Source organism: Humulus lupulus, chromosome 5, assembly GCF_963169125.1.
Source record: "Humulus lupulus chromosome 5, drHumLupu1.1, whole genome shotgun sequence".
Taxonomy (NCBI): domain Eukaryota; kingdom Viridiplantae; phylum Streptophyta; class Magnoliopsida; order Rosales; family Cannabaceae; genus Humulus; species Humulus lupulus.
In genome coordinates this window covers 48,093,186-48,107,740 of record NC_084797.1, presented here as the reverse complement: position 1 = coordinate 48,107,740, position 14,555 = coordinate 48,093,186, and the positions used below count along the sequence as shown (strand labels likewise).

Sequence of the window (14,555 nt, the reverse complement as noted above, 5' to 3'; positions counted from 1 at the left end):
CCACCACCACCACCATCACGTACAGTACCTACATTTTACATTTCAGGCATAATGGTTTTCATAAGTGTGGCCCCTTTAAATATTAAAGTAAGATAAATAAAATTTTGTTCCCTTTTCGATTTCACCATCAAAGACTTAAGATTACATTTTTTTTTTATAAAAATAAATAACAATGACAGTACAAAGCATGACACCTGGACCACCCAACACATGTCAATTTCTATATAAAGATTAATATTTCTATATAAAGATTAATTATGGTAAAAAAATAATAATAACTAAATTCAACATTAACATAAAAAAAAAATTACTTGTTGGTGACTTGCTATACCAAGTCATTATATTGACACATCATCATAATTGTTAATACCCATCTATGGGTAGTAACCATTGAGAAGTCTTCCATATATATATATAAATGATTCTCAAACATCAAAGGTCATGATTCATACTATGTTACTCATTTAGTGAAAATGTTAACAACTCCTTAAGTTATAAATTCTAAATATATATATATATAAAACTTAAAATTTTTACAAAAAAAAACCAAAATCTTATTTTCCAAAAAATAATTATAATACTAATTATTATAAACACCGCGCGAGGCGCGGTTATATTGCCTAGTAAGAACATATACATATGAATATAATCATATTTACGATAACAAGACATTAAACCATCTAATACTATTACAATGGTAAATTAACAACTCACATATACATTTTTTTATGATCAATATATATATAATATGGTAATCATATAAACATACATTCGCAATAAAATATTTTTACCTCAATAAACTATGACGACTAGAGGCTTGATAATGAATTTTGTTATCAACACAAGATGGTGATTGAAGATTGAATCATCTAGTTAAGATTCAACGAATGATTATGACTAGAGATTCATGATAAGAATTTAAACCTACAAATAATGATAGTTAGATAGTCGTGCTAATAACGTGTTATAAAACTATTACGATTATATAAATATAAAGCATAAAAAAAAAAAAATAGACAGAATAATATAGAGATGTAAAAAGAGAGTAGAACTATTATATGAGTTATTTTAATGGGAAATAATAAAAATAAATAATTTTTAAAGAAATCGGTTAACTACTTTAAATATAATAAAAAATTAATGCTTCTACTCTACTTTGAGTATCTAATGACATCCATATATATATATAATATTTATAACCATTATAAATAAGTTTACCAAAATAATGTTTTTTATGCCAACGGATACGTTTATTACTCAACTTAATTTTGTCAATTAGTAAGAAATGGAAACCTTGTCTGTCTTTATTCGATAAATAAGATTTTATTTATTTATGGCCGAAATAAAATACAAAATATATATATTTGCAACAAATGAAACCAAAATTTTATTTTAGTCTTATTTTAATTTTATTTATTGAGAAAAAGACTGAAACAGGCGTCGGCCTGGGTTATAAAAATGGTTGGGGAAACTCACGAATGGTCAAAGATTTGTTTGGTATTGTCAGCTTGCAAACGATTATTCAAGATTTAAACCCAACCCACCACTCTTCTACTCCTTCTCTTCTTCTTAACTTTGTTTTCTCTCAACACACCAACCTTTAACCTTCTTTCTCTTTCGCTTTCTGCAATTCTTATTGCACCAGCTCTGTTCTCATTTTTATCTTCGTAATGGCTACGGATCCCACTTCAGGTTTGCTTTGTCTCCTTCACCTCCATCATTGTTTTTCATATATATTATATATATACGTACATAATCTTTGCTTTCTTGATTATAAGTATTAAGATTTTTGGTGTTTCTATGCTTTTTAAGATATTTGGTATCTGGGTTTAAGCTCTTTTGTGAGCTCAAGATTGTTTCTTTCTTCTTCACTTGTTCTGGGTTTTCTTCCAACTGTTTGTATGCTTAATCTTTTTCTTTTATATCATTTTCCCTCTCTCTCTCTCTCTCTCATTTAATCGAGCAATAGATCTTTACAATTGGATTTGTGGCGTTTTCTCTGATGTGTGAATCATTTTTCTTTATCCCAAATCCTTAGTGCCAGTTTGTGAATACATAATAGTGTAAATTCATTTCTTTTTATTGTGTTTAATATGCAATCATGCAATAGAGTTGGTTGTTTGAGTTTGTATGATATGACTCTGAAATCTGAATCTAAAAATGTTGTGAAGTCCTTGCTTGCACGGCTCATTATATGCTAAGTTTTACATGGCTCGTGACTTTGAAAAGTTCAGCCGGAACAGTTTTTAGGCTATTGGGAAATTTTATAATGATGAATGAAATTTGTTTTAATAATAAAACTTTGGAAATATCGAACAGATTCTCTGTTGTGTTGTTTCTGGTAAAAAAAAAAAGGTTATTTGGGCCTTGTCTGAAAGACTCAAGTTTTAGTAACTGCCAGCTTGGTCGCCCCATGCCAGTTGGAGAACCTGTTTGAACTTAAATTGGAACCATCTCTCTTTCATTCTTGTTATATTTTTGCTTTAAATTTCTTCCAAGTTTTGATTCATTTTCAGAAAATCGTAATTTTCATTTTCTCTAGACTTCAATCAAGACCCCCCACTCAAGCCAGGGGAGGACAGGGGAACACAAAACTTCATTCTTATTTAGTCTAGTAATTAAGTCAAAATTATCATTAGTCTCGGTAGTAGCATGTCTAAAATGTACAGTTGTTAATTCTATTCAGTTCTTTATACTAGCGAAATCATTTTTACTATGATTTTTCCTCAGCTACAAATGGAGTATCAGAAAATAATAATTCACTGGTTGTTTGCTTTGGGGAAATGTTAATTGACTTTGTTCCAACGGTTGCTGGAGTTTCACTTGCTGAAGCACCTGCTTTCAAGAAAGCTCCGGGTGGTGCTCCTGCGAATGTGGCCGTTGGCATCGCAAGACTTGGTGGTTCATCAGCTTTCATAGGCAAGGTGAATTAGAATTCTTTCATTACTTCCATTGAATAGCCATAAGAAAGATATGATAAGATTATTTATCTATTAGGATCTGCTAGTTTCTGTGCCAGAGAACTTTTTATTAACATTCGACTTGCAAAATTGGGTTTATTTTTGCTGCAAATTAAGATTTTTTGGTCCCCTTTCCGCTCCATTTTTATCCCAACTGTAAATTGAGAAAAAGGTCAATACTTCTTACACATTTTCAGAATATGCAAACTATGTCATGTGTATGTTTCATTCATGGTTGTCTGTTTGCATCTGCACCTGATTTTGAAATCTACTGTCACTTTCCATTAGTGATTTAAACATTGATTCCTGGTGTTCTTGCACCTGATTTTGACTAAACTTTATCTTTTAAAAAGAAAAAGATTTATGTTTTTCACACTATAAGCCTCTGGCGTCATGGGGTGTGTCATTTCTTGTTTCTCCAGCATGTCATGCTCTTGTTCCCATTTGACTGAAGTATAAAATTTTCTCTAAGTTCTTGCCATATGTATCATAGGTCGGTGATGATGAATTCGGATACATGTTAGCTAAAATTTTGAAAGATAACAATGTCAATAACTCTGGTGTGCGATTTGATCCAACTGCAAGAACTGCATTGGCATTTGTTACTCTCAGAGCTGATGGTGAGCGTGAGTTTTTATTTTTCCGAAACCCAAGTGCTGACATGCGTTTTCATGAAGCAGAACTTGATGTTACTCTAATTAAACAGGTGTGTCTTTCTTCCCATCTTTATCTAGAAAACAGAAAAGAAAGGATTGACATACTGTAATAAGCACACTTAACTGATATTATACGCATTCGATCTTAAATTTATCTCAGGCAGGGATCTTTCACTATGGTTCCATTAGTTTGATCGAGGAACCGTCCAGGTCAACTCATCTTGCTGCCATGGGCATTGCCAAGAAAGCTGGTTGCTTCCTCTCATATGACCCAAATTTGAGATTGGCTTTGTGGCCCTCACCCGAGGCAGCTCGACAAGGCATAATGAGTATATGGAACCAGGCTGATCTTATTAAGGTATGATACTCTCAGTGTCTGATATTCATAGTTGAAATCAGTTACTACAGCAGAGGCAAAAATAAGATGAGATGAAATCACTTTTATATTATTTTCTCTTACGAAGAGAACATACATAAATCACAACTGTATTCTCTTAAAATTTTGCAGATAAGTGAGGATGAAATTACATTTCTTACTGGTATTGATGATCCTTATTCTGATGAAGTGGTGTTAAGGAAGCTTTTTCATCCTAATCTTAAGCTTTTGATTGTAACTGAAGGGTCAGCGGGTTGCAGATATTACACAAAGGTAGTATAGTCAACCAAATCTATTACTACTGTAGTCAGAGCATATCTTGTATTTTATCTTCCAAGAGATGGTCTAGCAGTGAAGATGAACAAACTACTCAACTTAGAAACTTACATCAATCAAAATTTAATTCTTTACAGGAGTTCAAGGGCCGGGTTCCTGGCGTTAAAGTTAAACCTGTTGACACAACTGGTGCTGGTGATTCATTTGTTAGTGGGATACTGAACAGCATAGCTTCCGACCAAAGTGTTTGTCAGGTACACATGGTTCTTGCTCAATGCCACACCACCTTTACTCACTCTTATAATCTACTTTTACAGAACTTAGTTATGTCCAGTCTTATGGTATAGAGTGATCTTTAGGGGATGATATGAAACAACTGATGAAAACTAGCCAGTGTTCTTGAAAACATTGTAACTTTTGTATGAATTCTCAGGATGAGAAGCGGCTGCGAGAAGCTCTACTTTTCGCAAATGCTTGTGGTGGCCTCACAGTTACAGAAAGAGGAGCCATTCCTGCATTGCCCACAAAAGATGCTGTGCTCCAGTTCTTATCAAATCAAAAGTAGATAGCTGCTTGATTATATATAATAAAGCAGAGAAGAGACTAGGCTAAGTCATAAAACACAGGTACCAAACTATTATGTAATCTGGGTGTCCTTGATGAGCTAAATCAAATGGCATAAGCATATTTTAACTAGGTATTTGTATATTTTAAACCATTTTCTTGATGAGTTTTTTTCTCTTTTGTCTAAATTCAGTCTTGGTATTATGTAGTTCGTTGGTGGAAACTCCACGCCATCTTACAAATAAATAAATAAATACCTTTTCTCTAATGATCCTCTTAGGCAGAAAGTTTTATTTGTTTATATGGAAAATTCTCATCCGCTATATTAAATTCAGTTGATATAGATGTGTGTCTGTATCTATATATTGTTATTCGTTAGTAATGTTTTTAAAAAGTTCAATGGCATGGCATGCTTTCTCTCGATTCCCCCCGTAGTAAACAGTTGACAATTGTCTTCTACGAAAGCTTTGTATTTGCTTTTTCTTTTTCTTTTGATATAAAGTAGTGTGAAAAGGTTACTTTAATTACTGCGTCGCTTTCGCAGTTTCGCCTCTCTTCACGTGCGAAGCTTGTTGTGTTGTAGCACGTAAAGTAAAATAAATAAATAAATAACAGTGAAAAAAAACTCAAAACGACATAAGAAGAACGACAATAAAACGAGAAACAAAACATAAGAACTTATACACCACAATTAAAATGAAATTAAAAGTAAAATAATATTATGCAATTTTAAAGTACACAGTAGACGTCCTTAAATCATACAAATTGTTGTAGGAAAGATATGTGAAAGAGCACCCCCACTCCCAATAGATTTTTTCCATTCTATCCTTTAAAATATCTCCATAAAATACATCTTTTTCTATTTTACTTCTAAGTTTTACATTATACCATACATCAGTTTCTCTATATAATTTCTCTACGTCATTTAAATATTATATCTTTAAACATATTTTATTAATTAAAGTAAAATAAAATAATTGAAAAAGAAAAAAATAATAATAAATATATATACTAAATAGGAGGGAGAAAGCTGATAAAGAAAAATAATAATATTAAAATATTATATAAATGATATGTAAATGTTATGTGAACGTAGATATGGATTAATTGGAGTTTGTGCATAGTTATAATAAATACTGTAAAAGAACTGATGGAAGATGTTTTTGTGAGTTTTAGCTAAATATTATAAAGAAAGTGTATTACAAAATACAACACCAAAACATATATTTTTTTTATAATTTACCTCAAACTTTTACATTATACCATACATTAGCTTCTCTATTTTTTCTCTACATCATTTAAATATTATATTTAAAAAAAATATTTTATTCATTTTAAGAAATAAAATAATTAAATATAATAGTATCACACTTATATATATACAAAAGTTTATAAAAAAATAAAAAAATATTTATAGCTTGATGAATAGTATTTCACTATAAAAAAATATAATTTTACATCACTTATTGGAAGACTATTTAACAATTTTTTCTCTATATTACAAAGAATTAGATATTTTACCTTCTCAATGGAGTGCTCTGATAACCTGTTAATTTTTGTTTTTAACATGTGTGCTTTATTTTGGGGTTGTATCTAATTTTTGTTTTTTAAAATATGAAATAAAAAATATTTTTGTTTTTTACAACATTTTAAAATAAAACACCATTCAGTAATCACTTATTTTTTTCATTAAAAAATGAAAGCACCTTCATATCTTCAATAGCCCCTACACTGAATTATGCGAAACAAACATTGACGACCAACACCAATAGGGAAACTCCATGAAATGACCCTATTTTATAGGCTAATACTAACTCTAATCCTACTTTAATGTTTTTCATGTTTTTAACCTTATACTCATGTGAAAGGACTAACTTACTATAATTAACATTTAGACTTCTTCCTCTATTTTTTTCCCTTCCCATTTCGTTTTGAGCCACCTTCTCCCTCACAAAGAGAACAAACACTCTTCCTTCTCCCTCTCTCTCAAATCATCATCAAAGAGAGATCATCACCATTTTTCTTCTCACGAAGCTTTGGAAAGTGATGTAATCTATCACAATTTTTTTTCTTCTCACCCAAGTTGAAGAAGATTGAAGATTAAAGAAAAATCATCTCCCAAACTTGAAGAAGTTTGAACATTTGATTTGATAATGAGTAAGTTTTTTTTTTTTTATTTATAGGTTATGGGTGTCTTGTGTAATAGTTTAAATAGAATTTTCGAACTACTCTACACTAAAAAATCTGTGAAAAGAAATAATTTTATGTTGAGATGACGAATTTTCGATTAATTTTCACGATTTAGGTCACTGCGTTCACACATTGTTCAAACGAGTTCACACATTATTCACACTTAGTTCACACATGATTCATACTTGGTTCACACTTGGTTAACGCGTACTTCACACATGATTCACACTTGGTTCACACATGATTCACACTAGGTTTACACATTGTTCACATATGGTTCACACACGATTCACACTTGGTTCACACACGATTCACACTTGGTTCACACACAGTTCAATGATTTCCACAATTTAGGTCACTGCGTGCACACATTGTTCAAACGAGTTCACACATTATTCACACTTGGTTCGCACATACTTCACTCATGATTCACACTTGGTTCACACATGATTCACATATGGTTTACACATTGTTCACACATGCATGCTTCACACTTTTTTCACACATAGTTCACACACGTTTCACACTTGGTTCACACATGCTTCGCACATGCTTGTTTCACGCGTTTATTTTTTTATTTCTTTTGGCTAGTTTTACCTAATAACCTTTGGGTTCTGAACCTTTTGTCATATGTTATACAGGTCAAACACATATAGATATTGTGGTGTTATATAATGGATCGTGGGAACAAGTTTTGAACGAAGGTTGGTCATTTAGTGCAAAACAAAGCAAGGGTATGAAGATGCCAAAGCTATCACTTACAATAGTCTTGTCGAGCGTCGAACTGCAGCATCATCGACTACAAGTCCTCTTGCCACAGAAGTGGCAGCTGATTTGCGAAAGTTAGCAGAAAAGTTCACTGCCTCGTTCCCTTTTCCATCTAGTTAGTATGAAATAATAGTATTGGACGGTGATCTTGATGAAGATGTCAACCTGAGGAGGAAAAAATGTATTTGTAGAAGATTTGATTTAACAGGTCTTCCTTGTGAACACGTTTTAGCTGGTGCTCGAGATCGTGGCATTAGTCCATATACTTTCTGCTCCAGATTCTACACAGTTGAAGTGTGGCTGTCATCTTATAGTGGATCTGTATATACGCTGGGTAATGAAGAATCTTGGGTGATACCAAATGACATAGGAAGTATGATGATAGCTCCTCCCTTAGTGAAGCAGAAGGCTAGTCGTCCAAAGAAGAAACGACGTTTATCAAAGGGTGAGAAGAATAGCAAACAACGTAGATGTAGTAGATGTGGTGTCCTGGGCCACAATCGAGTGACGTGCACCATTGTTTGTCCCCCATCATCTAGACATGCTTAGTTTATACTTTCATTGTTTTACTTTGTACTCTTCAATTGCGGAATTTGAATTTTTAGATTAGTTCAGTAATACGACTTTTTGTGTTAAAGTTTGTTGTTCTGGACACATCTAATTTATACATGCACGTAAATCACACATAGTTTACACCCGATTCACACATATTTCACATGCGATTCACACATAATTCACACACAATTGACACCTGGTTCACATTTAATTCAGATCTAATTCACACATAACTTAATAAGATAAAAGTGACAAAGATTTATTCCACTATTAAGATGAAATAAACGAAGTCATTCAATACCATTTAATGAGATGAAGTTGACATAGTTTCTTCATACATTCAAAAACAAGATACATATATTTAAGTAAAAGACAACTATGGTTGTAAGTTATGGTAAAACAAATCTAAACAAGTCTTTTTTTTTGAAGAAATCCATGTTGTTGTCATTTACTTCGGATAATGGTTTTTTGGCTAGCAAGTACTCCAAATGTTTGATGACATATTCCCCACAATCGCCACTGCAAGGAAATAAAGTTTTAAATTATTGGAAGACCATAGTGATTATTTACAATATAAATATGGTTAATGTTGACGGTGAGAACTCGTCAACTAAGTTGAGTTGGAAAAATTATCAAATCAAGATCACTAATCGGAAAGCTGTAAAAATTTGAACAATAACTCAAGAACAATGATAGAACAACAATGGAGAATTCAGTCTTTCATTCACACTTAAGCCTCTGCTACAGTAAAATTCCCAACCCTCTTTCAGGTGGTCTTAGAGTTCATTTTATAGTAGGCTCTAATGGCCTTAGGTACATAGTGGTCCAGGGGACCAAGTGGTACATATGTACTGTGTCAGGGGAGTGGCTTCAGAGGTTGTGGTCGTACATCCCGTACAGGAGCAGGTGTCAGGAGGATGTCTCCACTACTTGTCTGTACCCATGTTTGATGCGTGGTGGCAGGCGTAGTGGTGCAGGTGGTAGTGGTGTCGACTCTGACTCCTGGCGTTCCCACTACTTGTCTGGTAGGGGTACCATATCCGTACTCTGACTTCTTTAGGTTTGTAGGTACATTCCATATTATATTCATGCGTGTACCTTGCCCCTTATGAGTGTTCTCACCTCCAAGGCCATGGGCACGGGACCATGGGGCCTAGGCCATGGGTGCAAGGCCATGGGGCGCGAGGCCATGAGGCCGAGACTATGGGCGTGAGGCCATGGGGCGAGGCCATGGGGCCGAGGCTATGGACGAGGCCATGGGGCGAGGCCATGGGCGAGGCCATGGGGCGAGGCCATGGGGCCGAGGGCATGGGCGAGGCCATGGGGCGAGGCCATGGGGCGAGGCCGTGGGCGAGGCCATGGGGCTGAGGCCATGGGGCTGAGGCCATGGGGCGAGGCCATGGGGCCGAGGCCATGGGGCGAGGCCGTGGGGCCGAGGCCATGGGGCGAGGCCGTGGGGCCGAGTGCATGGGCGAGGCCATGGGGTGAGGCCATGGGGCGAGGCCATGGGGCAAGGTCATGGGCGAGGCCGTGGGGCCGAGTGCACGGGTGAGGCCATGGGGCGAGGCCGTGGGGCCGAGTGCATGGGTGAGGCCGTGGGGCCGAGTGCATGGGCGAGACGGGTCTCGCGAGGCTACTGAGCCTTGGCACCTATGCCTTGCCAACGTGGGCCACTTGGCATCGACTCCACGAGAAACGAACCCAGACTCGTGTTGTGATGGCGCGATGGCTTCCCGAGATGACGGTGGCCTAAGGGCCTTGCCTCGGCCTCATACTTTCTCTTGATGAGATTATGAGCATCAACACTTGCCCCCCAGTCTAGGAGAGTACCTTTAGGTGCTCTTGTAGACTATTCACCTTGATTCCTATAAATAGGCCCTCATGCATGGCTTAATATTTTCACCTTACTCCTTTGGCTTAGTGGTGCATAGACCCTTATTCCTTCCAAGAGGTAAGGGGTTCAATCCCCCACAACCTCACTTTCACCATAGTTCCTTTCATTTGATTTATATATATTTTCACTTCATTTTTTTTTTTTACATATGAGCTAATTTCTTGGTGTGTATATTTTATGACTAACACACCTTTCTGGTTAATTCTTGCAGACGTGCCTTTTCGACTCTTCGGTGCTTTTTGCTCCCCGACCTTCTTTGGATCCCAACTTCACTCTCTTAATCGCTTGAGGTATATTTTCTTTCCTTCTCCCTTTTATTTATTTATTTATTTATTTTTATCTGGTCCAAACTAGCAGTACGTGGGATGAGGTACATTAGTCTGAGCTTGTAGTGAGTTTGACCATATGCACGTCCCTCCTCTTTGTTGTTGTTGTTTTTTTTTTTTTTATACCCTGTAGTAGGCCATTTAGGGCGTTTGCATCTAGAGGTATTAAGCCTATTCCTTTGTGTTTTGTAGCCTTCCCCTCGTTTATATGTGAGCCCCTTTTTGCTATTGGGACGTGGTTTCATGGCCAGTGACGGCCCGTCCGACATACCCCCAAGGGCTGAGTTTATTGACCTGTTCTCAGACTCAGAGTCCCCCGAGGGCAACCCTCACCAGGACTATGACTCCTTAAGGCAGGCCCGCATCCGCCACCTCGAGTGTATGGCCGAACTTAGGCTTAAAATTTGGGTGGTGGAGAGCGAAATTGACTCGGTGCCGAGAGGAGATGGAGGACCTTCACCCCTGGGTCTTAGTGACCACATAGCGCGTCTTAGGACGACCCTTTTTGAATTGCGATGGGAGTTAGAATTTATGGAGGGACACATTCCACCAGAACCTCCCACTCCCTCTTCGCCTGATGACAGTCATGGGGCTGCTAGCTCCTCTCCCCAACCCCTAGTCTCAGTTTATCCTAGCTTAGTGCTTTCGCCATCACTCCCTCGATGGAAAAATCTTGCTAGGAAGAAAAAATGGAGGGTTAAGTGTTCTGCCTCTTCCTCACATATTTCTTTTGATTTTGCAGATATGTCGAAAGCACGCAGACAGGTGTCCGTCCAGGAAGAGGACGACGTCCCTCCGCTGGCATCCAGCCTAGTGTCCTTTGTATCTTCGAATAAACTGAAGGAGATCGTGAAGAACTACTGCATTGCTCCAGAATACGCCCTATATGCTCCCCAGGAGGCATGCCGGGCCGATCGCCCTGAGAAGGGTTTTGTGGCTTTGAGTGAGCAGATTTTGAAGGCGGGTGGCACCATTCCTTTGCACCCGTTCTTCGTGGCGGTTCTCAACTACTTCGATTTGGTCCCTCTGCAACTGTCGCCTAACAGTTGGTTGACTTTAAGTTTCCTTTTCATCTGGTTCAAGGGAAACGTCCAACGCGCCCCGACGGCGCAGGAGGTGCATTCTCTGTGTAACCTCATGGGAGTGCACAAGTCCAAGGGCTTCTACTACCTGCAGAAGGCCAACAACAAGCTCCCCTTAATAGAGGGCTCAGTGTCCAACACAGGGCCTTGGAAACAAGACTTTTAATGGGTAGAGGGGCCTCTCTCGGTTCGCGAAGGCTTTCGCGCCGGCCCTAGTAAGTATCCTGGTTTTTCTCTTCTTCTTATTAGAACTTACTGTTTTGCACTTTTGCTTGTACTGACATTGGCGTGGATCTTGCAGGGCAATTTGCTGATCCCTCGGTCATTGGGCCGGAGGCGGAGGCCATCAAAAAACTCATTAGTGCAGACTCCGCCCTGAAGAAGGTGAGGTCCTATTTACTGTGGCGAACCTCAACCGCTACCAGCTGTCCCCGGTCTCCGACCCCAACCTTCTGTGGTCAGTCACTGGGTCTAAGAAGGCTATGGCTATGCCGGCTGGGCCGTCCCTACACGACGGTGAGGCCGAGGAGGAGATGGAGGATGCCCCCCTCGAATGTGGGGGATCTTATCAGCGCCCCCTGTCCCCCGGGGGATACCCTCCCTATGGCTCCCATGACCAGGACATGGCCTTTCAATCTCTGGACCCGCGGGCCGCAGCGGGATGTTACGCTCCCCCTGGCCTTGATGGCTGTGACGCCTTCCCTCAGGTCCCTCATGACATTGGCTTACCGGATGCTGATTTCGTCAACCTCGCGGAGGCCCCTTCCAATGTACCAGGGTCTCAGTTTTTCTCCTTCCCTGCGCCTCCTCCTGCTTTGGCGAGTGGGTCGTCCATTCCTGTTCAACCAGATGCTCCTGGCGCGGAGGCGGAGCCTTGGGTGACTAGGATGGCCTCATCCTATGCGCAGCATTTCATTCAGATTGCCTCGGACCTCCCTATCTCCGACTGGAGAGGTCTAGGGAATGTGACCCAACCAGACCTTGGGGAAACCCTAAGGCGTGCCGCGGCCTGGGTGAGGTCTTGCACCTTGCGTCGATTAGTATTATGTATAGATGTACATGTGTTTTTCTTTTTGTTACTCATTGCTGACGCCATTGACTTTCTTGTGCAGATCTACATTGTGTCCCTTCGGCATGCTGACACGTCCGGCGTCCTCTCCGCATCTACTGCTGAGAGGGACTTCCTCACGGCCCGGGTCCAGGAGCTCGAAAATGAGCTTAGCGAAACCAAGGTCCAGTTGTAAAAGGCCCAGACTAAGTCTGCCAACTTGTTCTCGAAGGGGGAGAAGACGAAGGCCAAGATCAAGGAACTAAAGGGCAAGGCTAGCCACTTGGAGCGCGAGCTCCAGGGGGCCAAGGCCGCTGCGGCTGCGTCGCAAGAGAGGGTTACTCAACTGGAGACCGAAGTTGAGGCCCTTAGGGCCGAACTACAGTCGGCTCAGGAGAAGAACGCTTCCTTGGAGGCGGAGAGGATCACCACCAAGCATAGGTCTATAGATCGTGCTCTTTACAATGTGTGGAGGCAGGATCCCAACTTCGACTTCTCCTCTTTTGGTGAACAGGCCGTTGCCCGAGCGGCCTGGTGGAGCGCCCACTGTAGGAGGCCTTGAAATAGTCTTGCTTCTTTTTTGTTTTCTTTTTTACTTTGTAATATCATTATCCGTGCTACTTTTCTTTTGGTAACTCTTGTAATATTTCAAGAACTCTTCTTTTTTTCTAATGTATAAATACATATGTTGCTGTTTATTTCTTGTTCTATTGCATTTGAGGCCCTTTTAAGCCTGTATGATGGGGTTTGGTTGGTCCCCCTCTTTTATCTATCACGCTGGAGGTCCTTTGGAGCCCATGCGAGAGGGTTCACTGGGACCTCTTTTGGTGCCTCTTGGTTGCTTCTATAAGGATATTTTGACCCCTTGGGTCTTAGTTATCCTTTTATGTTTTTCTTGCGCGCGCTTATTATTTCTTTGCGAGAAGCGTCCTTCTCGTCGTTATTCATAGTACTATTGTTACAAGGGTCTCTTTTGGGATTCTTTTTGGCTAGGCGGCTTGGCGGCCGCTCTAGACTTATTATTGGCTAGACGGCTTGGTGGCCGCTCTAGACTTATTATTGTTGTCGCCATATAATGGCTAGACTTATTATTGGCTAGACGGCTTGGTGGCCGCTCTAGACTTATTACCATCGTTACCATATTTCTTTTTGTCAGTCTCTACGGCCTCCTTGGTATTCACACGGGTAGCTAATCCTTGTGATCCCAGGAGATGCCTTGTAAGGACTTTGCTTAAGGCCCTGATATAGGGGGTCCCTCTGGGATCCCCGTTGAAGGGTCCTTTTTTGGGGTCCTCTCGATGGAGGGTTGTTTTCAGGATCCTCTATGTAGAGGGTCTCCCTTAGGAGTTAGGAATGCAAGGGGTCCTTTTTAGGATCCTCCGTTAGAGGGTCCCTTTTTAGGAGTTAGGAGGGAAATGGGTCCTTTTTAGGATCCTCCGTCAGAGGGTCCCTTTTTAGGAGCCCTTTTACTGGCTGCATGTTCTTGCCCCCTGTCCTGCCCCCCAAGTGCTTGGTGAAATTTATTTCGGCAGGCACTTTGGCTGATGCTCGTGTAGCGAAGAAAATAAACATAGGAAGTAGCAAACAGTTTCATTCATAGAACGCGGTTTACATCTAACTTTGAAAATAAAAAAGGGGGGGGGGGTTACATCTAACTAGGAGGCTACCTAGGGCAGCCTCTTTGATTCTTACTAAAATAACGAAGAACAAGCTAAACATAGGTTCTTTTGGCATTAAGGGCCGAAGCCTTGCTGGTAGCACTTCTCTAAAGGCTCCGTAGCCTGTCCCACCTTGTGCGGATCTAACTTGTGTGAGTCGCTCCTTCATGCACAACCATCGTCATTGACATGGATGGTTTGG

At 39.5% G+C, this 14,555-nt stretch overlaps 1 protein-coding gene across 1 annotated transcript; it reads left to right on the top strand.

The window, feature by feature from the left end:
• Positions 1-1,406: 1,406 nt before the first annotated feature.
• LOC133834818 (probable fructokinase-7) lies at positions 1,407-5,100 on the top strand. Its single transcript, XM_062264572.1, has 7 exons — positions 1,407-1,692; positions 2,731-2,924; positions 3,454-3,666; positions 3,777-3,974; positions 4,125-4,265; positions 4,406-4,522; positions 4,702-5,100. Exons 1-7 carry the CDS (start codon positions 1,671-1,673, stop codon positions 4,831-4,833), a joined length of 1,017 nt encoding a protein of 338 aa, XP_062120556.1. The 5' UTR covers positions 1,407-1,670; the 3' UTR covers positions 4,834-5,100.
• Positions 5,101-14,555: the final 9,455 nt, after the last annotated feature.